Consider the following 22,545-nt stretch of genomic DNA (forward strand, 5'->3'; position numbering starts at 1 on the left):
CTGAGGTGCCATGAGAACAGCAGAGAATGCAGGATGTCTATATTTAAATACATGAATAAATAAGCAGAAGCTGTGAGCCCAGTAGCATCTTAAAGACCAACAAGATTTCCAGGGGATAAGATTTGGAGAGTCAAAACTCCTGAAAAGAACCTTCTACTGCAGACACCAACCTGGCTACACACCTGAAACTATAAATAGATAAGAAACCAGCAGCCAGGACTGGCTGTACCCTGGTATACACACGGGACCAGGATAGCCTCTGAAGTGACAGGGTAGTAGTGGGTTTGGTGAAATCCACCAGAACAGTACCCGTCAGGGCAGACCAGGCAAGCAGTGGGGACAGGGGTTAGAGGCCCAAATAATCAACTCCTCCTTTAAAATGTTGTCGAAGGCTTTCACAGTCAGAGTTCATTGGTTCTTGTAGGTTATCCGGGCTGTGTGACCGTGATCTTGGTATTTTCTTTCCTGACGTTTCGCCAGCAGCTGTGGCAGGCATCTTCAGAGGAGTAACATTGAAGGACAGTGTCTCAGACACTGTCCTTCAGTGTTACTCCTCTGAAGATGCCTGCCACAACTGCTGGCGAAACGTCAGGAAAGAAAATACCAAGACCACGGTCACACAGCCCGGATAACCTACAAGAACCAACTCCTCCTTTATTTGTATGGTAAACAACTAGTGAGAGCCCCGTGGCACAGAGTGGTAAGCTGCAGTACTGCAGTCCAAGCTCTGCTCACGACCTGAGTTCGATTCCGACGGAAGTTGGTTTTAGGTAGCCGGCTCAAGGTTGACTCAGCCTTCCATCCTTCCGAGGTCGGTAAAATGAGTACCCTGCTTGCTGGGGGTAAAGGGAAGATGACTGGGGAAGGCACTGGCAAACCACCCCATAAACAAAAGTCTGCCTAGTAAATGTCAAGATATGATATCACCCCATGGGTCAGGAATGACGGTGCTTGCACAGGGGACCTTTACTTTTTTTTTAAACAACTAGTGCAGACATGCTTTAGGACTGACCAGAACCAAGCCTTAAGAAACGCCATTTGTGACACGGGTAGCTTTTTTTTATTGCGCTTTTTCAGGCAGAAAAGGGAGAGATGGTTAATTTAATCCTTGGCTAACCTTTTTGGTGAGGATATTTTATAGGTACAAGTTGGTAGTCAGGGCGCCATGTTGCTGCTAGATTTAGTTTTAAGCATTTATTAGGGTGTTTAATGGGCTATATTTATATCTCTATGTATTTATAGGGTTTATTGTATTTATCTGGTTGGAAACTGCCCTGATCCCAGCATTGCTGGGGAGGGTGAAACAAACTAACAAACAAATAAATATTACTGCTGGGGTCTGTGGGAATGGGGGATGCTGATCCAACTGCTGATTATTATTTTTTTAAATAAACCACTCCATAATGAAACTAGCTTGGATATTTAGACAGATAGAAATAAGTATTTGTCATCCTCCTGGATCTTCCTTCCCCAGCCATAAACAGGCACCAACACAAGCCATGTGACACCAAGCAGCCTGATGGCTGAAGGATGGTGGGGTACCCCCCACCCCCAGTTTATGGATGCTTGGCTGCTATCTTTGAAATCAGTAAAATAGATGTAAAATGATTCCTCTCCATGAACAATTAGGAGCTATTAAAGGCAATGGGAAATACAATCAATGAATGATTCTGGGCAGAGGGGAAGGAAAAATAAGGAGGACCGCAAAATAAATGTTACGATAGCACTGAAGACTGTAGGCCGATAATGACATTGCTCTACTAGGATGGAATTACCTCCCATCCCAACTAGCATCATCATTACATATCTCGGCCCCGCGATCAGTACCTGTCAGAACCCTTCATATTGACAAATGCCCTGTCCACTTGCATCTGTGGAGAATGTTTTAGCAGCTGAGTGATTATGAATCAAACCCCAGAGCTTCCAGCTCTCGCTGCTTCCCTCTGCTTTCCCATTTGTCTCCTGACAAGTAAATGTATCTTGACTTCCCTCTGAGATGTGTGGGGTTTTTTTTGTTTTTTTGTGTGCACAGTGTTTGATGAAAGACATTTGGCAAATTGGCGGTGGTACCCTGTACATTGCAATTTGTAGTGAGCATTAGGAGTCTGAGCATGAAACGAGAGGGCAGGCTGTGGGCGAAAGGGGAGAAAAAAACCTAGTGCTAAGCAGGATGTGAATAGTCATTTCAAGCAAACAAGCTGTTATATTTTGGGGGGGGGCTGAAAAGTTCAGGCGCAAACTGCATTATTTTATTTATCCTGCATTTTAATATGAAAAATAAAAGCCAAACCAGTCTTTTTTTATATACCTTTTTGTGGGTGTGTGTGTCACTGCTAAATAATATTGAGCCTGATGGAGTGGCTCTTATGTAAGTGTGATGTACGTGCTAAGCAAATAAAGTCTATGGGCACCTAGCCTCATGAGATGAGACTCATTTATTAAATTGGGGGGTGTTGTTGTTGTTTGTTTTTTTGCAAAATGGCCTTGCTTAGGATAGAGACAATTGGCTTATGCCACAGTAGTACTACTATCATTCAAAGCAAAGGGTGTGATTCTACGGATTTCATTCCAGTGAAATAATATTTTTAGCTTTTGCTAAGTCCGTAGATTAGATCCTGCAGCTCTGTCGGTCTAGGGGTAGTGCTATCCTCTGGTGCAAGCATGGGCTCTTCAGATAGCCTCTTGTGTCAGGAAAAGCCTCTGTGCTCTGGAGGAAATCACACCCACTAATGGAATAGATGCACAAGATCCAACCCACTAGCATTTTCTGTGAGGGCTGTTTCATATGTGGTGTAACTTGTCCCATTTTTTGGAATATCGCTGCATTGGCAGTTTTATTAACAGTGTGATCTCTCCACTAAGCAATGTGTTTATTCAGGAGTAAAGCTTCCCTAAACAACCCAACTTTACCTTATGGGCATACCTTACCTTGCAACCACCTTACTCCGCCATTGGTCAATCCCTGATCTGCACTGTTGTCTTGACCTGAGCAACTGAGCTGGCATTCAATACATCTTTAATAATTTCAGTAGCACTGCCATTAGAAGTATTAACAAATCATTCCTATGGCAACCTAGTGCTTAATTCAGGGGTGTCAAACATACAGACCAAGGGCCGGATCAGGACCCTTGAGAGCTCTTATCCAGCCCACGAGCCAGCTGAAACAGCCACCCTCAGTCCCTATCTGGGCTAGTGAGCCCACTGTGGGATCACCAGCCGAGGCAGCCCCCCCCCCTAATTCCCGATCTAGGCTGGCGAGGCATGGCTCGGCCTGACCAAGTGACATTTATGTCATATCCGGCCCTCATAACAAATGAGTTTGACACCTATGGCTTAATTGGTAGGACGGTTCCCTGGGGAGCTGGCTCCTGCCAGCTTGGAGATGACCCACATAGTATCTTTAAGGGCTGGTTCACACGTGCGTGCTCATCCCTTGATTTTTCTATACTTGGTCACTCTGTCCTTGATGATTGCCACCACTGATACATCTGATGTATCTGTGGTTGTGAAAAAGTTCCAGCCTTGATGTTAGATTCACAGTGTCCTGTTCATACATGCATGTCACCATCTAATTCCATAGCTATTACATGTGTGAACCAGTCCAGAGAATTGGCAAAACTCATGGTGGCTGATAAAATGCATAGTCTTTTTCTAATAGGATTGAAACAGTGTGCATAGCAGAACTCCAAGTATGACCATTGCACACACAGAGAGCGCCCATGAATTGGCTTCTTCAGTCACCTTGATAGAGGTGGATGCTCTGTGCGTGTATGTGTAATCCTAATGTCACACAGAAAGGAAGGAAGCTAGCTAGCAAGCTTTGAATTAGGCCAAGATGGAAGCTTACTGCTGATTTCATGGAGCGAGATGGCCTCTAGAAGACTGGCTAATGGGCTACAAACATAAACTGATCTAAATATCCTGCCCCCACCCCCAAGGTCTCTTGGGAATTAACATTCTGGGAAGAGGGCACGAAACTAATAAAACTGCAGCTCAGGGATCTTTGGAGATATCATAATTGTTCGGTCAGTTTGGATCCAGTTTATATTTGCAGATAACACATTAAATTATCACTGTATCAGAATAAGCCAGCAGTGTGAAAAAAGAACCCCAAAGACTAATTTTGTCATTAAAACAGTTCTGACAGTTCTGTTCTTGGTTCCTTTGCTGTGTCTGAAAAAAAAAGGCATGGCAAATAGATGTCGTAGACTTTTTAAATGGGTATTGCTTGGCTCAGGTGTTCTCTGTGGATGACAAGAATATCCTCATGGTACGGTATTTTCTTCTTGCAGATGTCAGCCATTGAAAACATGGCCGAAAAGTTAGAGAGCTTTAGTGCCCTGAAACCAGAAGCCAGTGAGCTCATACAGTCCGTCCCGTCCATGTTCAACTTCCGAGCCCCGCCCAGCACCTTGCCGGAAAACCTTCTGCGGAAGGGCAAAGAACGCTATACCTGCAGGTAAACTCCCCGAGCGAATAACCCCCAACAGGCTGTCCGAATAACTCTTTTCTTTTGCACACCGCTGTTGTTTACTTTAGAAATTACTTGGGAGTGGATGATTAATAGGGATTATGGTGGGTCACTGGCATTTTAAAAGGTTCTTTATTCAGCCAGACATGGGCATAGTGTTTGATTGTGTGTTTGTTTGTAATTACAGGAGAAATTTGTCCTACATTACCTTGAGTTTGATAAATGAGGCTGAAACATTACATATGCGGGCTTGTTCCAAAATTTCCTCATCACCTTTATATTAATGCATGATCTTTTCCCTCATATTTTTTTTCTGATCCTGTACTGCAAGACTGTTTTCCTCTTGGTCTTTCCTTTTCACAAGATCTGCTGATGATTAGGAGAGGTGTTAAAACATCTGAGTCGTCATTGCAAATATTTGGCTCCGATCGACCTCTCCCAAAGAATCAATGAAAGTTTTGTTTCGGAAGTTGGATCGAGTACATAAGACATCTGTGGTCTTTCAGGTCCTAAGTGGAAGACCATTTGTAAGATTCAAAGGGAGCCTTTCTTGCTGGCCTCAAAATGTAATTAATTTCACACGTCAGTACGGTGCAAATTTGAATTTGAAATTTTGTCAAAATTTTAAAAGTCAATTTCTGGAGAGTGGCCCTGACAAGTATTACGCTTTCTGCCTGCCCTTGTCTGAACAGTTTTCAGCCTTGCTTCTAAAGTGATTTTTACTGCATTTTTTCACATGTGGAAGGATGGGAGCTTATTCACATGAGCATTCATGTAGCCTTTTAGCAAGAAAAAAAGAGTTCACGTAGAGGAGGGGCCGTGTTCTCAGTGGTAGAGCATCTGCTTGGCATTCAGAAGGTCCCAGGTTAAATCCCCAGCATTTCCAGTTAGGGACTAGGCAAGTAGATGATGTGAAAGACCTCTGCCTGAGACCCTGGTCTGAGTGGACAATACTGACTTTGATGGACCAAGGGTCTGATTCAGTATAAGGCAGCTTCGTGTGTTCATGGGCTCTCTCATCAGTATTTCACCTAGGATTGCCACCCTCCAGGTGGGACCTTGAGTTCTCCCAGAATTAAAATCTGATCTCCAGACTAGAGATCCATTCCCCTGGAGAAAATGGCAGCCTCAGAGGGCAGAATCTATGGTATACTATAGATTCAAGGTGAAAATTCTTCCCAAATACTTCCCCCACAGTCATTGCTCCCAAATCTCCAGGCATTTCCCAGGCCAGAGTTGGCAGCCTTAGTCCCACCAGTCAAGAGATTCCCCTCCCCATTTAGAAATAAAATTGACTAGACCGGAATCTGTTTGTGATCTGGTCTTGTCAATTTTACTCTCTGGATTCATACGGTAGCTGGGGTAGCATTTGGAAAAATGAAAACTGATAGAAGAGGTTTATTACTTTACAGCAAGGCTCCATTCCGTTGTATTCGGAATCCTGTCAAATTACTATTATTGGTTCAGGGCTATCACTGCAATAACCGTAAGGGGGAAGTTGTACCTGTTACTTTACAGAAGAAATCATCTATAGTCAATCAGTCTTTGTCCATCCAAGACACTTGTAAATTCACTCCTCTGAGCACCTATTCTTGCATTAAGAGAGAACAGGAAACACAATTTTCAGTCTCAGTAGCATAGTCTGGTCTCTACTGTTGTCACATTGTTGCATTGTGATGGTTTTTGGTACGGTTCATCCTGGGAAATGTTCATAGGTCTTTTTGGCTGTGCTTTGTCTTCTGTATGGCAGCATTGGGTGTCATGCCATTTAAGCTCAGGATTTTACCCTAGATTTCCTGTACTTTCCATCTCTCATTTTAAAACACATCATGGAAACGTAAACAGATTGCATATGCAACTGTTTATGTTTCCTCCATGGGGGTGACTCGAGGAATAAAGGATTCATACTATGCTACTATCTAGGACTTCTTAGAAAGAGATGGACAAATAAGCCTGCAAATTTTTAACGCAGGTTGCCTGGCCATACTTACCGGTTTCTCACTTGTAACCTGAAAGAGAAAAGAATAACTGAGTTTTACACAGCTTTTCTGCCCAGATGCCCAGAAGTTATTATTAGTTGCTCCTAGGGATGTGCACTTCAAAATTATTGTTTTAATTCTGTATTGGAAAGTCAGAAAGCATATGAGGAAAGCATTTTCCTTAAATATCACAAGTATTGTTGCTCAGAAAATTGTGTTGGGACACCAGAACAATATAAATACTCCCAAAAATCAAGTGAAAATGATAAGCATGCCCTTTCCAAAATAAACCAAATTAAAATGCTTTTTGATCGTTCACTGCCTCTCTTCTCCTGCTGAGTTGGCTGACCTGGCTAGGGAGACAGGAGTGTGCCCCATCTGGTCCACAGTACATCGACAAATTAAAAGCTGTTTAAAGGATCACTAGTTCAATGGGTGAGAGCCAGCATGGTGTAGTGGTTAAAGTGTTGGACTAGGATCTGGGAAACCCAGGTTTGAATCCCTACTGTGCATGGAAACTTGCTGGGTGACCTTGGGCCAATCACAAACTCTCAGCCTTGACCTTGACAAGTATTTGGATGGGACACTGGGTAGGACCAAGGGCGTCCAGGGTTGCTAAGCAGAGGCAGACAATGGCAAACCACCTCTGAACATCTCTTTCCTTGAAAACCCTATGGGGTCTCCATAAATCAACTGTGACTTGACAGCAAAAAAAGAAGAGTTGGTTTTTATATGCCGACTTTTCTCTACTGCATAAGGAAGAATCAAACTGGCTTATAATCACCTTCCCTTCCCCTCCCCACAACAGACACCCTATGAGAAAAAAAATAGGAGGTCTCCATAAGTCAGCTGTGACTTGACAGCAAAAAAAGAAGAGTTGGTTTTTATATGCCGACTTTCTCTACCACTTAAGGGAGACTCAGACCGGCTTACAATCACCTTCCCCTCCCCACAACAGACACCCTGTGAGGTAGGTGGGGCTGAGAGATCTCTAACAGAGCTGTAACTTGCCCAAGATCACCCAGCTGGCTTCATGTGTAGGAGTGGGGAAACAAATCCAGTTCACCAGCTTAGCCTCCACCACTCATGTGGAGGAGTGGGGAATCAAATCTGGTTCTCCAGATCAGAGTCCACTGCTCCAAACCCCCACTCTTAACCACTACACCACGCTGGCTCATGCTGTGAGGTAGGTGTGGCTGAGAGAACTCTAAGAGAGCTGTGACTAGCCCAAGGTCACCCAGCTGGCTTCATGTGGAGGAGTGGGGAAACCAAGCTGGTTCTCCAGATTAGAGTCCGCCGCTCATGTGGAGGAGTGGGGAAACCAAGCTGGTTCTCCAGTCAACCGCTCCTAACCACTGCTCCTAACCACTTTGATGGCTCAAAATCATTTTGAATATCTGTTAATGAGAATCATGAGTATCCTTTATTTCAAATAAAATCACTCTGTGTACCCGCTAATGAATGAGTGCTTGATCAGTTATAATTCACCATGAATATCCAAAACCAAGTATTATGTTCAACAACAATCGCAACACTGAAATTGTGTGGTACTGTATACGTGAAGTTCAAGGTCCTTCACATTCCAAAACTTAGGCTGCATTCACAATTGGGGAGGGGCCATAGCTCAGTGGTAGAGCATCTGCTTTGCATTGAGAAGATCCCAGGTTCAGTCCCTAGCATCTCCAGTTAAAAGGACCAGATAGTAGATAATGTGAAGGACCTCTATCTGAGACCCTGGAAAGAACAGGCAACATTGACCTTGATAAACCCATGGTCTGTCTCAATATAAGTCACTTTCATGTGTTCATGTGCACAATGTAGATTTTAGGATGGTGAAGTAATAAAAAGACGATTTACCTCAAGAAACAGGTACTATTTAGCTTATGAGGAAGATTTTTAGTTCTTCCTCTGATGCGATAAATGTTAGCTGCCTTGAGCCATCTTTGCCCAGGTGAATTTGTAAGACAAAAATCATCTCATAATGGTCTTATCTGGTCCAAACATGGAAACCCCCATCCTACAGAAATGCTACTTAGGATTTCCATTTTGGATGTAATATTTTCTGGGATATGTCCTAATGGGGTACAATAACCTGCTGTTGCTATTTCACTTTTCTTTTTCTTTTCTAGAGCTGCTATTTATGCTTCTATTTCATTTTCAGAATGCTAGTGTATGTGTTTGATAACTGGCATATTAGTTTATCTGAGCTTTCTGAAAACATGTCACCTGCCATCAAGGCAAGTCATTATGGAAGCATACCTTGATGGATTAGGTCTCTCGAATCGTGTCTGGTCTGATCTTTAGCGGATGGAACGATGCCACATTTGCTGACACATTGAATAAGCTGAACAATTTAAAACGTGTTTACATCAAGCCAAGGTCCCAAGCCTTTGATAGAATAAGGTTTTCCCCCCCCACAAGCTTTTTACTAGGGAAGTGACAAAGTTAATAACAGTAGAATGTCTGGATGAACATTATCATGAAGGCCTACTCTCATACGTTGCTTGTGGGTACCCCAGAAAACACAGACATTGCCACCTTGGTTTTGATTCAATATAATAACTGAATCTCTTTTCAGAAATATTTAAACCCTGAATAAATTATAGCCCTGTTCAATCCTGCCTAGGATTTCTCTGTATAATATTAAAGCAAAGCATTAAAAGCTGTCTGTATAAACCCCTCTCTGATAACAGATACTGTGGCAAGATTTTCCCAAGATCTGCAAATCTAACCCGTCATCTGAGGACACACACTGGAGAACAGCCTTACAGGTACGAGATGAATGCGTGTGTGGGGTGGCAAAGCATGGGATGGGTGTTGAACCCAAGGAATCTCTTTCAAGTAGGGTTGCCAGCCTCCAGGTGGTGGCTGGAAATCTCCTGCTATTACAACTAATCTCCATCCAATAGAGATCAGTTCACCGGGAGAAAATGGCCGCTTTGGCAGTTGGATTCTGTGACATTGAAGTCCCTCCCCTCCCCAAACCCCTCCCTCCTCAGGCTCCACCCCAAAAACCTCCCGTCGGTAGCAAAGAGGGCCCTGGCAACCCTACTTTCAAGATGTTGTCTGTCTGCCCTCCTTGCAGGAGTTGCTATAGTAGGTTTTGACCACCAAAAAGCTTTTGGTGATCAGAGGATACTGTATGCTCCTTGGACAAAAAAAGAAAAGAAAATGGAATGAGATTTTACAATATGCTTCTTTAGAGCAAAACTGGTCATCATTTGTGCTACCTGGAGAGGCCGGCCCCAGAGGTCCTTTGCACAATCTCGGGATACCCAGAAATCTCAGCAAGGAATGGTTCCTACCATCATTTAAAGCCAAGTATGAATAGTCCTGTATATGATATGTGGATTAAAAATACCTCTTCCAAAGCTCCATGGATTATAGGGTTGCCAACCTCCAGGTAGTAGTAGAAGTAGAAGAAGAAGAAGACAACAGACACCCTGTGAGGTAGGTGAAGCTGAGAGAATGTGACTTGCCCAAGGTCACCCAGCTGGCTTCGTATGTAGGAGTAGGGAAACAAATCCAGTTCACCAGATTAACGTCCACCGCTCATGTGGAGGAGTGGGGAATAAAACCTGGTTCTCCAGATCAGACTCCACCGCTGATCTCCTGCTATTACATCTGATCTCCAGCCGATAGAGATCAGATCACCTGGAGAAAATGGCAATTGGACTGTATGGCATTGAAGTCCCTCCCCTTCCCAAACCCCGCCCTCCTCAGGCTGTGCCCCAAAATCTTCCTGCTGGTAGCAGAGAGGGACCTGGCAACCTTAATGGATTAGTAAATGTTGGTCCTCTTAGTAAGGAGTTGCAGATCTTCTAACACAGGATTTTAAAACAAGATTGCTGTGCTAATTCAACAGGCAACAACAGCTATGTTGCAGCTTGCAAAAAAGAAGTGGCATCTTTCAGGCACATATCCAATCCAGCAGGGGACACATGCAAAGGCATGCATGCATGCATAGACTTGTTGGATTGGAATGCATCATGCCTTCATATTGCAGTGTGCATTCCCATGCAAAGTGTCTGATGTGGTCGCGGTTTTCAACTCATCGTGTGAATGTGGATGCACATTTCCATCTACTGCACTGCAAGGTGGACAGAATTAGGATACTTGAACATTGTGCAAGACTGTATGCATGTTTCATCCAACACATAGCTCTGTCTAGATTTGTCAAAATCGCACTGTTTTCTTGTAGCATGAGAAACCATCTGTTTCAGGGATGGCCAAATGGAAGCAGTTTTATCTGGGACTCAGTGTCTCCAACCACATTTCATAAAAAAAAAATTCATTAGCTACAATGGTAACGTTTTCACCTTATATACAAAGGGGATCCTGGAAAACGACAAATTCTATGCAAAGTAATCCAAACTGGATTAACAGCATTTTCATATGGCAAAAGGGTTGTCCCCTGTTTCATTCTTCCCCCTGTTAACCTCCTTTGGGGAACTTATTGCATTCCCACAAGCATATCCGGCCTTGCCCACAAGCATGCGCATCCCTCAGTTCTTTTCACCCACCGCCGCAGGTGAGTTCCCCAGATCTCCATGGGACTCAACGGGCGAAGCCTTTGGGAATATTGCCCAGGATAACAATTCACATGCTGAAATGAGAAGAGAATTTTAATTGTACATAATAGGACTTGCACTTACAGGAAATCCATTGGAAGGAACCTGGCTCATTTTCTAACAAAAGTGCATTTTACGCCTTGCGGAGAAAGGAGAACAAGCTCATTGTTTTGGGATAGATCTCCCCACACCCTCCAGTCCTGAATTTATTTGGGAAGTGGGCTTGCATGTAATTTAATTCATGCTTTAAGAGGTTTCTTGAAACACGCTATGCTCCTCTGCCACGTAACAGCCAGAAACAATTAGCAATGTAATGCATAATTTCTTCCCTGAATAATTGACTTAGCATACAATGTTACAGGCATGTTTTGAAGTTCAGGAGGAATAGACGATTGGGCAGTGATGAAGACGGTTGGCCAGCTGCCAGCCAGAGAATTTGGAATAGTTATAGTGTGTCTTAGTAATGGCTTAAAGGGCAATACAGTAAAGGCTTCAGGGACTCGAAATCACTGCAAAGTATGAAAATTGATGCCTCTGGTACTAGAGTGATAGACTAAACTACTCATGTTGGCACGGTATTAAAGATTTGGAATGTTTATTTCTGGGTTTCGGAAGATAACTGAATTTCCTCCAGGATTAGCAATCGAAGCAAACTAATTCCACAAGAAAAGATTTAATCACACAGGGTAATTTTGAATAGGGAGGGGAAAGTGGCCTTTCTACCTCCTTGCAGCCTTAGAAGCGATTTCAGCCTTAGAAGTAATTTGTTTCATGTTTTCTTTCTTCTCAAAGTGCTTAATTGTACCATATTGGAAACACTGTTTTCCATACTTTACAAGCTTTGGCACAATACTTTTTAAATAGATGGGAATAGATTGTCCTATGGTATGTGCCGCTTCATCTCTTCCTTTCTGAGGATGCATTCTGAGGATGCATAACTGAGATGCATTCTGCATATGCCAAGGGAATGTACAATGGGGTTCTTTTTGCTATGTCCTGCGTTTCTCCATCCCATCCGAATTATTAGTATCTTTCCTAATGGACAGGTGTACTCATTAAGACTTCACAGTGGGTAGCCGTGTTAGTCTGTCTGCAGTAGTAGAAAAGAGCAAGAGTCCAGTAGCACCTTAAAGACTAACAAAAATATTTTCTGGCAGGGTATGAGCTTTCGTGAGCCACAGCTCACTTCTTCAGATACAGCTAGAATGTGAATCCATCTGTCTTTAAGTAGAAGAGAGTGAATTCAGACAAGCATTAGTATGTAAATGTTAACAGTATGTAAATGTGAGTAGCAGGCGTGATGGGATTAGGTGTGTTCCTAGTCTGTGATGTCCAGGGGAGAGATGGGTGTGGAGAAATCAGCATTGGTAATGAGCCATGAATGCAAGGTCTTTATTCAGCCCAGGTAAATGCATTGTCTTTAGTTTGAATATCAACTGTAATTCAGCAGTTTCTCTTTCCAATCTCCCTTTGAAATTCCTTTGTAAGAGAACTGCTACTCTTAAATCTGCAACAGAATGTCCTGGAAGGTTGAAATGTTCTCCCACTGGTTTTTTAGTATTGTGGTTTCTGATGTCAGACTTATGTCCATTTAATCTTTGTCTAAGAGACTGACCTGTTTGTCCAATGTAGATTGTGGAAGGGCATTGCTGGCATGTGATGGCATAAATCACATTAGAAGATGAGCAGGAGTATGAACCTGAGATAGTATGGCTGACATTGGTGGGTCCAGAGATGATGTTCCTAGAATCTATATGAGGGCAAAGTTGGCACCTTGGTTTGTTGCAGGCCTTGGTGCCAGAGTCCATGTTCCTGTTAAGTAGTTTATCATCATGGGTGAGAAGTTGTTTTAGGTTAGCCGGCTGTCTGTAAGCAAGAAAGGGACATGCCCCACCCCCAGTGCTTCAGCGAGGGAAGTGTCACAATCCAGCATTGGTTGTAGGTCCTTAATAATTCGTTGGACTGGTTTTAGTTGGGAGCTATAAGTGACAACCAGAGGTGTTCTGTTGTCATTCTCTCTGGGCTTATCTTGTAGTAAGTTGTGCCTGGGTATCATTCTGGACTCTTGCTCTTTTCTACCATTAAGACTTGTCCACTAAGGAAGATACTGAAGCTTGATTTCTGACACAGGAAGCAGGAAGTAGAGGTGTGCATTCAAATATTTCCGATCCAGAATGGTGCCCCAAATTCCCTGTTTTGTTTTGGATGGGAAATATCCCAAATTGAGCAAGGCAACTCCTAAAATGTTGGGATTATTTCGAGTTATTTCTACATTATTATTAATGGGCAATGGAGCTGGCATCCAACTGTGCTTCCACCCATTGAAAAATGTGAATGTGAACTAGGCTTTGGGACTCGGAAGCCAGATCTACTGCCCATTGAGATCAACAAGGGTAGACCTGGTCTCCAGAGGGCAACTCAACTGTCCATAGAAAACAGTGGAAGTAGACCTGACATTCAGAGACCAGGTCTGAACCTGTTGATTCCAAAGGACAGCAGATCTGATGTCTGGACAGAGACCAGGTTGACCAATGCCTAATATTGCCACATCTGACATATGTACTCAAGTCAGATTTCAGAAATGATAATATATCATGAAAATGATAACCATACCCTTTCTGAAATAATGAAATTAATTTAAAATGGAGATATTTGAAGTGCACAACTCTAGAAGGAAGCATAACTTAAAAGAGTAAAATACGTACAACTCATTCTGAGAGATCAGTAAATTTCTAATTTGATTTCTGTGTTCTTCCTGAAGAGGGAAAAAAAGAGAACATTTAAGGGTATAGGGGGCATTATATTACTGGAGGATCTGATCCAAACAGAATACACAAAAGGTGAGGGGTCTGGAGACCAAGTCCTATGAGGAAAGGTTGAAGGAGCTGGGTATGTTTAGCCTGAAGAGGAGAAGACTGAGAGGGGATATGACAACCATCTTCAAGTACTTGAAAGGGTGTCATATAGAGGATGGTGCCGAGTTTTCTGTTGCCCCAGAAGGTCGGATCAGAACCAACGGGTTGAAATTAAATCAAAAGAGTTTCTGTCTAGACATTAGGAAAAATTTTCTAACAGTCAGAGCAGTTCCTCAGTGGAGCAGGCTTCCTCGGGAGGTGGTAAGCTCTCCTTCCCTGGAGGTTTTTAAGAATAGGCAAGATGGCCATCTGTCAGCAATGCTGATTCTATAGCCTTAGGCAGATCATGAGAGGGAGGGCACCTTGGCCATCTTCTCGGCATGGAGTATGGGTCACTGTGTGTGCGTGTGTAGGGGGGTAGTTCAGAATTTCCTGCATTGTGCAGGGGGTTGGGCTAGATGACCCTGGTGGTCCTTTCCAACTCTATGATTCTATGCTGAAGACAGCAGAGTTTTTCTACTTTTGGAAAATGTTTAAACTGCATTTGCTGTATGTCTAATCAATGTAATTGGCATATGGCCATAATCACTAGCAGCATGGTTTATTACAATATCCCTTCCTCTTTATGATTCCCCAAGAGGAAACCTAATAAAACCCATAGTTTTGAAGTTCTCACCAAATAATATGAAAATACTTTACAAACTATTAGCTGATAAGGATCCTGAGATAACTAAAAACGTGGCAAAAATTTTGACGATAGTACTCAACCAATGGGAATCTAGTCGGAAGTAGAATCACAACATTAAGGAATGATTTATTTTAATTTTATTTTACTCTAACTTTTATCCTTTTACATACTACAGATTGTACTATGCCAATAAAGGTATTTGAAATTTGAAATACAGTATCAGTAAATAAATATCATTAGCAGAAACTACCATATTTGAAGAATAACAGTGCCATCCTTAGCAGTGTTGCAGCCTTTAAGTCCATTGAAGTCAACGGGCTTGGAAGGGTATAACTTTGCTTAGGATGCCCCTGCATACTTTGTACTCTGCATCATTATGTCAAGGAAAACTTTACCTGCAAAAGCAATCTGAATTGGATCACATGTACAGTTGGTTCAGCCCATAGAACTGAACACATTTTAGAAGGACAAGAGTTGCATTATGCTTTGGTATTTCAGTTTGATTGATACCACCTCTTTTTTGTGTGTGATGACATTTGGGAACATTTAAATTTGAGTTGTATTTCTTACACTAGTTTTCATCTTTGATGTTTATTTTCAGATGCAAATACTGTGACAGGTCTTTCAGCATATCATCCAACCTGCAGAGACATGTTCGTAACATCCACAATAAGGAGAAGCCCTTCAAATGTCACTTATGTGACAGATGCTTTGGCCAACAAACCAACTTAGACAGACATCTCAAAAAGCATGAGAATGGCAACATGTCTGGTATGTATATATCTGTATTCTCTTTGCGCACAAAATATTTGGTGACCTTGTTCATTGACAGTGCCATGGAGTGGGTCTTGTGAATGCCTTCCAAAAACAGGTGCAGATCTGTTTATCAGTTTGCTGATAGATTCTGAAACAGTGAAACAAAGTTTATGAGATCACCACAGAGACTGTTTTGAGGATGTAGCGTCATCCTGGCAGTGAACCCTATGCTTTCCATCCCAGAACAATTATACGACTTTTCCTGTGGTAGATGAATGCTGTGGTTTTAACTTCTTCCAAAGGCTTTTAAACAGCCATGACTGTAATCTTAAATTCATATCAGAAACTGAAATTCTCATCCTTAGAAAAGAGAATGTTGGCCGCTGGTGGATAGTTAAAATTATAATCTGGGGCCACTGAGTGGGTGGGATATTACTTACTTCGAGTTGGTTGGGTCTAACCCCTTCTCTTAAAGAAATGTTGATCACTTCATCAGCCCTACTGGATACTGCCTTTCTTCCTGAAATTATAAAGAAAGAAAAGGATCAAGCAGACATATAAAAGGCCATATGATTCCAGTAAGAAGTGAAATCATTAGCACCACATCCAAACCTCTTTTACTTCACCAATCCAGTGGATTTGACCTTCTGGCTACTGGTGGCTACTGGTGGGTAGGTAGAGAGATGGAAGTGGCCATCTGATCAGATGCTAAGCTGAGAATACTAGACACAATATTCAGACACGTTTGTCAGGAGCCCACCCTGAATTCCATTGAGGTTCATTGATATCTAGGCAGTGCCATGGGATTTACATATATCATTTCTATCATTTTGAATGAGTGAACAGGACCTCACTAAGAAGGAAGACCAATCAGTTGGGACAGTACAAACAATTTCTTCAACTAATCCATTCATCTTTTTGTATATCTCATGACTGAACCTGGAAATGGATGCTTACTCTTCCAGCCACTTTAGCAGCCAGTTCTGTAATCTTGTACACACATAAATGTAATCTTAACAATTGAGCTGAATAAAGCATATTAACTTAATTGCATCATGCAAATGACAGTAATCAAACTTTTGCCTTTCTCTGAAGGTACTGCTACGTCTTCACCACACTCTGAACTTGAAAGCACAGGGGCTATCCTAGATGACAAAGAGGACTCATATTTTACAGAAATTCGGAATTTCATTGGGAATAGCAACCACAACAGTTCAGAAGAAAGGTAAGCTGGGTCTATTCAATGCTGCTTGGCTTGATTAGTTGTAGCTTTTTTACTACGAAAGTGTTACTTTTTCCAACTCAATTTGAAAAAAGTATTGGATGCAATCCAGAGAAAAGGTCTCTTTAAAGCCAATGGGATTGTAATGCAATCATGAAACTTCTGTTGATTTCCGTGGTTGCTTAATTATACCAAACTTTCTCTGAGCCAGGTCCATTACCTACTTGAAATTCAGCTTTGCACATCCGTCTTAATTTTTCGTTCCCAAAGACAATTTAATTTTACCGTTAGCCTTGGGCATTTTTTTTTCCAAATAAGCCGAGCAACTGTGCTTAAGCTTCCTTTTTTGAAAAGGGACCCCCAGCCTGATGAGCAGGCTTGGCTCATGATTCATCTTCCTTGTCATGGCTATCTAAAGGTTTCTGGGGACGTTGCTAGGGAGTGCTGCTGCACTCCTAATTAAGTTAAATATAACTGTCCCATACTAATTTAAGACTCTACTCTGTTCGGACTGCTACTTACTGCTATAAACCCACTACTAGAGTTTCAGCAGGCTTAATTCAGTACATAGTTTGAGTACATCTCCGTGTGTTTTTGTTTTGTTTTCAATTTGCAAACAACATTACACTGGGAATAAGCTCAAGCCTTCTACGCCACTGTGCTCTTACATGCGATGATGCACTAATTTGAAAGTTCCCCCTCTCTTTCATTGATTCGCTTTCTACTTTCAAGGGGAGAAACTGCACACAGCTTGTGACTTTTACTTTTTCAAGTTTCCTTCCCCATTTTTATGTTGCAGGCATATACCCAGCAAACATATATTTATGAAGGCAGTTGATTATACATTACATACCTATTCTAACTTTTTTTTCTGGCTTGATAGTTATGGGTCAATTTTGTTTTCTCCATCTGGCCTCAAGATGTCCTCAAATAGGAAGTCTCTAAGAAGAAAAGGCTGATGGGTCTTCCAGTGTTTCCTTTCGAAATTCGTCACTTTAGACTACTTTTGATGGATATTTCATATTTGGCAAATTACTGCTTATGAAAACTGTAATTAGCAAATCTGTTTTCTTAATCATATGGCTTTCATTACTCTGGTTACAATCCAAACCCTTTTCACTTCAAACAGTTTCATCTCGCATAGTTTGCAGTCTGGCAAATCCTGGTTCATAATGTCTTATGCCTGTCCGAATTGTACCTCTGATGAAAGAAGCCAAAGACACTCATCAGTTGATGACCAGTTCAATTTTTTCCAAAATCATTGAAAATTTGTATTTCCTTGATTCTCTTCCCAAAATTACTTCCTCATGATGAATAGATTCTGTAATCCTTAACGATGATTGGTTCATTTCTATTTCTTTCTTTCCTTTTTTCCAGTAATATAGATGACGGAATACAGATATGTCGACCAATTTCCCATAAGATAATTGTTTGTGGGTAGTGCAGCATGATCTAGACAATGATGAGATTATTTCTGGTGTGGTTTCATTTTATTTAGCCAATAAACAATGTATTGGAAAATCTAAAAGCAAGCAGACGAAAAATTAAATTCCTTTTTTAAAAAAAAGGGCTTTAGGGAATGGGTTGGGTAACCTTGGCTGCTCCTGGTGAACTGGGACTAGGGTTTGAATTTCAGTTTAGATGCTCTAGTAAGGCAAACTAATATCATCTCCAGCTCTGATGCACACAAGCAAATAGGGCTAAAATCCTGGTTTACAGTTTTAAATGATACCAGTGATTTTCATTATTGTTTCTTTACTTCAATGGTGAAACCCCACCCTGCAGTTTAAGGTCACTGATTTCACTTTAGCCAAGGTATTTGCACTTCAGTGACCTCCAACACTTTGCACACTACAAGACTGAATCCTGTGTGGCCAGGATCTGGGTGAAAGTCACTTAAACACATGAAAGTGCCTTATACAAAGTCAGACCACGGCTCTGTCAAGGTCAGTGTTGTCTACTCTGGCTGGCAGTCGCTGTCCAGGGTCTCAGGTATAGGTCTTTCATATCACTTGTGTGTGTGTGTGCCATCAAGTCACAGCTGACTTATGGTAACCCTGTAGGGTTTTCAAGGCAAGAGACGGTTAGAAGTGGTTTGCCATTGCCTGGCTCTGTGTGGGCTGAGAGAGTTCTCAGAGAACTGTGACTGGCTCAAAGTCACCCAGCGGGCTTCATGTGGAGGAGAGGGGAATAAAACCTGGTTCTCCAGATTAGAATCCACTGCTCTTAACCAACTACACCATGCTGGCTGTCTGCATCACCTGTCTCCTGATTCTTTCAACTGGAAATGCTGGAAATTGAACTAGGGCTGTTGAAAAAAAATTCGGAAAAATTCAGATCCGGAAAAATTCAGCCCGTTTTTATTCGGGAAATGCCAAAGTCCAAACTCTCCCGAATCAGATCCGTGGAATTCGGCACGCAATTCGGAGTTCGCAAATAAATTGGCCATTTAAAGTCATTAATAACACATTCGCTCCTTTCCGCAGCTCCGGGGGGGCATGTTTGGAGGTAGAGGTCCCAAACTTTCAGGGTAGCTTGAGGGGACCGTTCTTGTAAGAACCCCCAAGTTTTGTAAAGATTGGGTCAGGGGGTCCCCCCCCCCAAATCGCCCATTGGAATAAAGCCATAAAAAACACATTCACGGCATTCCACGGCTCCAGGGGGGGCATTTTTGGAGGTAGAGGTCCCAAACTTTCAGTGTAGCTTGAGGGGACCCTTCTTGCGAGAATCCCCAAGTTTTGTAAAGGTCAGGGGGTCTCAAGATATGGGGCACAGAAGGGGTCCCCCCCCAAAAAATCGCCCATTGAAATAAAGCCATAAAAAAACAAATTTGTGGCTTTCCATGGCTCCAGGGTGGGGGCATGTTTGGAGGTAGAGGTTCCAAACTTTCAGTGTAGCTTGAGGGGACCCTTCTTGCGAGAACCCCCACATTTTGTGAAGATTGGGTCAGGGGGTCCTGAGATATGCGGTCCCCCCCATCTGCCCATTGGAATGAATGGGAGCAGGCGATCCGTAATGTGCAGCTAGAGAGCGGCAAATCCAAGGCAAAACCTCCCATTGTTTCTGGGGCAGCCAGAGAGAGACTCACCACCGACCCACACTGACCTCCAGCCGAAGGTGGCAACCAGTGAAAACAGCAACACTCACACTCGCAAAGAAATCAGGCCCCCCCGCCACCAGGACAGGTCACCTCCCCTTTGGCTTTCCCCCACACACACACACACAGTAGAAGCCAGTCCGTGGCTTCTAAGAGCTGATGTAACTATGCCAAAAGTGCATCCCGCTCAAAGCGTAAGTAAACAGCGTAACTGGCATGGGTAACGTACATATCTTTTCATTTCAACACAGCCAAAGTGCATCTTATAATGCTACTTGCGTTAAGTGCGACCTGCGCATATTGCGTATCTTCAGTATTGATAGATTTCATGCTGCTGGATTCAGATCTTCCACAGCAACAATCACACTCACAAAGAGATCAAGCCCCCCCCCAGGACAGGTAACCCCCCCAAATCAGACTCCACAGAGGCAATCAAACCCCTTCAGCAGAACAGCCCCCCCAAACCAGAAGACGCAAATTCCAAACGAAGGAGAAGAATGGGCCAGACAGAGAGAGACTCACATGGGATGTACTAAAACGAATGACAAGCTAGCCCATTATAAACAACAGGAGCGGCTGCACAGCCCATTGGAAACAATAGGAGCCAGCCAGAGAGAGACTTTGTTAACCCACAGTTAACTCCAGACAAAGTTGGCAACCGGTGAAAACAGCAGAAAGCACAGTCCCACACAGAGGCAATCAAGCCCACCACCCAGCAGAACAGGTAACCCCCCCCCTTTGGCTTCCCCCCTCACTCACACACACACACACACACACACACACAGACAGAGAGAGAGAGAGAGAGAGAGAGAGAGAGAGAGAGAGAATCTCCCCCCCACATACACACACACAGAAAAAAAGTTATAGAGAAAAGCCCCAAAATGAGTCATACTGTGGATGTCTTCTTCTCTTCCATCAGGAGCAGGGACTGGGAGTCAGGACTCAGGAGTAATCCAATACGATTCTAGCAGATTCTCACACAGAGACTATCTCTTGCCATTTATGCACGGGAGGTTTTGCCTTGGATTTGCCAATCTCTAGATGCACATTAAGGATCGCCTGCTCCCATTCATTCCAATGGGCAGATGGGGGGGACCGCATATCTCGGGACCCCCTGACCCAATCTTCACAAAACTTGCAGGTTCTCGCAAGAAGGGTCCCCTCAAGCTACACTGAAAGTTTGGGACCTCTACCTCCAAACATGCCCCCACCCTGGAGCCATGGAAAGCCATGAATGTGTTTTTTTATGGCTTTATTCCAATGGGTGATTTTGTGGGGGACCCCTTCTGTGCCCCATATCTTGAGACTCCCTGACCCAATCTTTACAAAACTTGGGGGTTCTCGCAAGAAGGGTCCCCTCAAGCTACACTGAAAGTTTGAGACCTCTACCTCCAAAAATGCCCCCCTGGGAGCCATGGAAAGCCGCGAATGTGCACACACACACACCCTTGGGGATCTCTCTTTCACACAAACAGACACTCCCAGTCTCTCTTTCCCTGGGCCACGCAGTGGCAGGGATCATGCACTCATCCACGACTGATTGGCCAGAAGAAGACCCAGCTTGGCCACCGATTGGCCGTGGGAGAATGCTCCTTTGGGGGCGCTGAACTTGTACAAATTTATCTGGCGTCCGCCCGAACTCGCTGAGTTTGGTTTGTCGTTTTCTCACCTTTTTTGACTTTGTTTCTGTCCGAAGTAGAAACCGCTGAATCAGGGAAAATTTGGCTGTTTTTCTTGTCGGATGGAACTGAATCGACAGCCTTAAATTGAACCTGGGAACAAAGCAGATACTCTACCACTAAGCCTCAACTCCACCTATTCTTGTAAATGGATTACCATGTTGTGTATTTTATTTTACTTATGACGTTTGTATCCAATCCTCTTCCACAACCTCAGGGCAGTCTAATGTGGGTTATTCCATTTTATCCTCACAATGGATAGGGTGGTTTGCCCTCTATTGATGGTCCCTACTTTGAAATAGATTATATTCTGCTGATAGCCATTATAAGTATCTCTCTGTGGGAAACAGGGAAGTGGGAGGCAGCTGACAATGTGAATAATTTTTCCCTTAGGCCAGCAGTGAATATGTTGGAAATTCTATTCCCAGGGATAATGCAATGTAGTAATCTAAAACTTAGGCATAATATTCTATCAGGCTGTGAACTGGATTTCAAAGGAGTACTGGCAGCTTAATGAACTGGATGGAGTAATATTGATTTTAATTATGGCAGAATTATGACCCATGGGACAGCCAATGCAAAACATAGAAAACAGAGCCCCTGGAAGGGCTCCCTCTGCTTCTGCAACTGCCTACCATCTGATTATGTGCTGATTGATATATAAATAAATAAATATATATGTTTCTTTTTTAAAGAATGAATGGAAGTCACTTTAATGATGAAAAGACTTCGGTGGCAAACCAGAACTCAGACTTGTTGGAGGACGAGGAAGCAGAAGACGAAGTAATGTTGGATGAAGAAGATGAAGAAAGCGAGATAACGGGGAAGCCAGCTAAAGAACCTGTGGCAAGCAGCATATGTGAAGAGGCTACCGAGGGAGACTACGAGGAAGCAAATGCTTTGGAAATGAATTGCAAGTCTTCTCCTGGCAGGTAGGTTCTTCTGCCAATGGCAGTCAACACTATGGAAAAACATTCCAGCAGTGTAGGGCATTCAGATAACATTGTTTGTAGATGAAGTGAAACTCTGTGCTAGAATTTCAAGCTTTTTATATTCCTTCTCTGGTCCTTCCATTGTTAAGTACCCTAAGTATAGTATTATACCTGGGCCTTCAGCCAAAGGCCAGAGTATGTTCAGACACTTGGCAAACATGGTCAGTTCTCCTCAGCCATTTAAAGGAGACACTTGGGAAATGGTGTAGTGGTTATGAGTGGTGGACTCTAATCT

The 22,545-nt window shown here is 43.0% G+C and overlaps 1 protein-coding gene across 12 annotated transcripts in view; it reads left to right on the top strand.

Moving 5' to 3' along the window:
* The window catches only part of MECOM (MDS1 and EVI1 complex locus), a 337,790-nt gene that overhangs the window by 309,924 nt on the left and 5,321 nt on the right, over positions 1-22,545 (top strand). For all 12 annotated transcript variants that reach the window (XM_056849692.1, XM_056849695.1, XM_056849697.1 and 9 more), the window contains 5 exons: positions 4,293-4,459; positions 9,144-9,221; positions 15,166-15,335; positions 16,416-16,545; positions 22,014-22,250. In XM_056849692.1, the coding sequence (XP_056705670.1) occupies positions 4,293-4,459; positions 9,144-9,221; positions 15,166-15,335; positions 16,416-16,545; positions 22,014-22,250 (782 nt within the window). The remainder of the gene's footprint in view (positions 1-4,292; positions 4,460-9,143; positions 9,222-15,165; positions 15,336-16,415; positions 16,546-22,013; positions 22,251-22,545) is intronic.

This window comes from Euleptes europaea, chromosome 5 (assembly GCF_029931775.1).
Source record: "Euleptes europaea isolate rEulEur1 chromosome 5, rEulEur1.hap1, whole genome shotgun sequence".
Lineage (NCBI taxonomy): Eukaryota > Metazoa > Chordata > Lepidosauria > Squamata > Sphaerodactylidae > Euleptes > Euleptes europaea.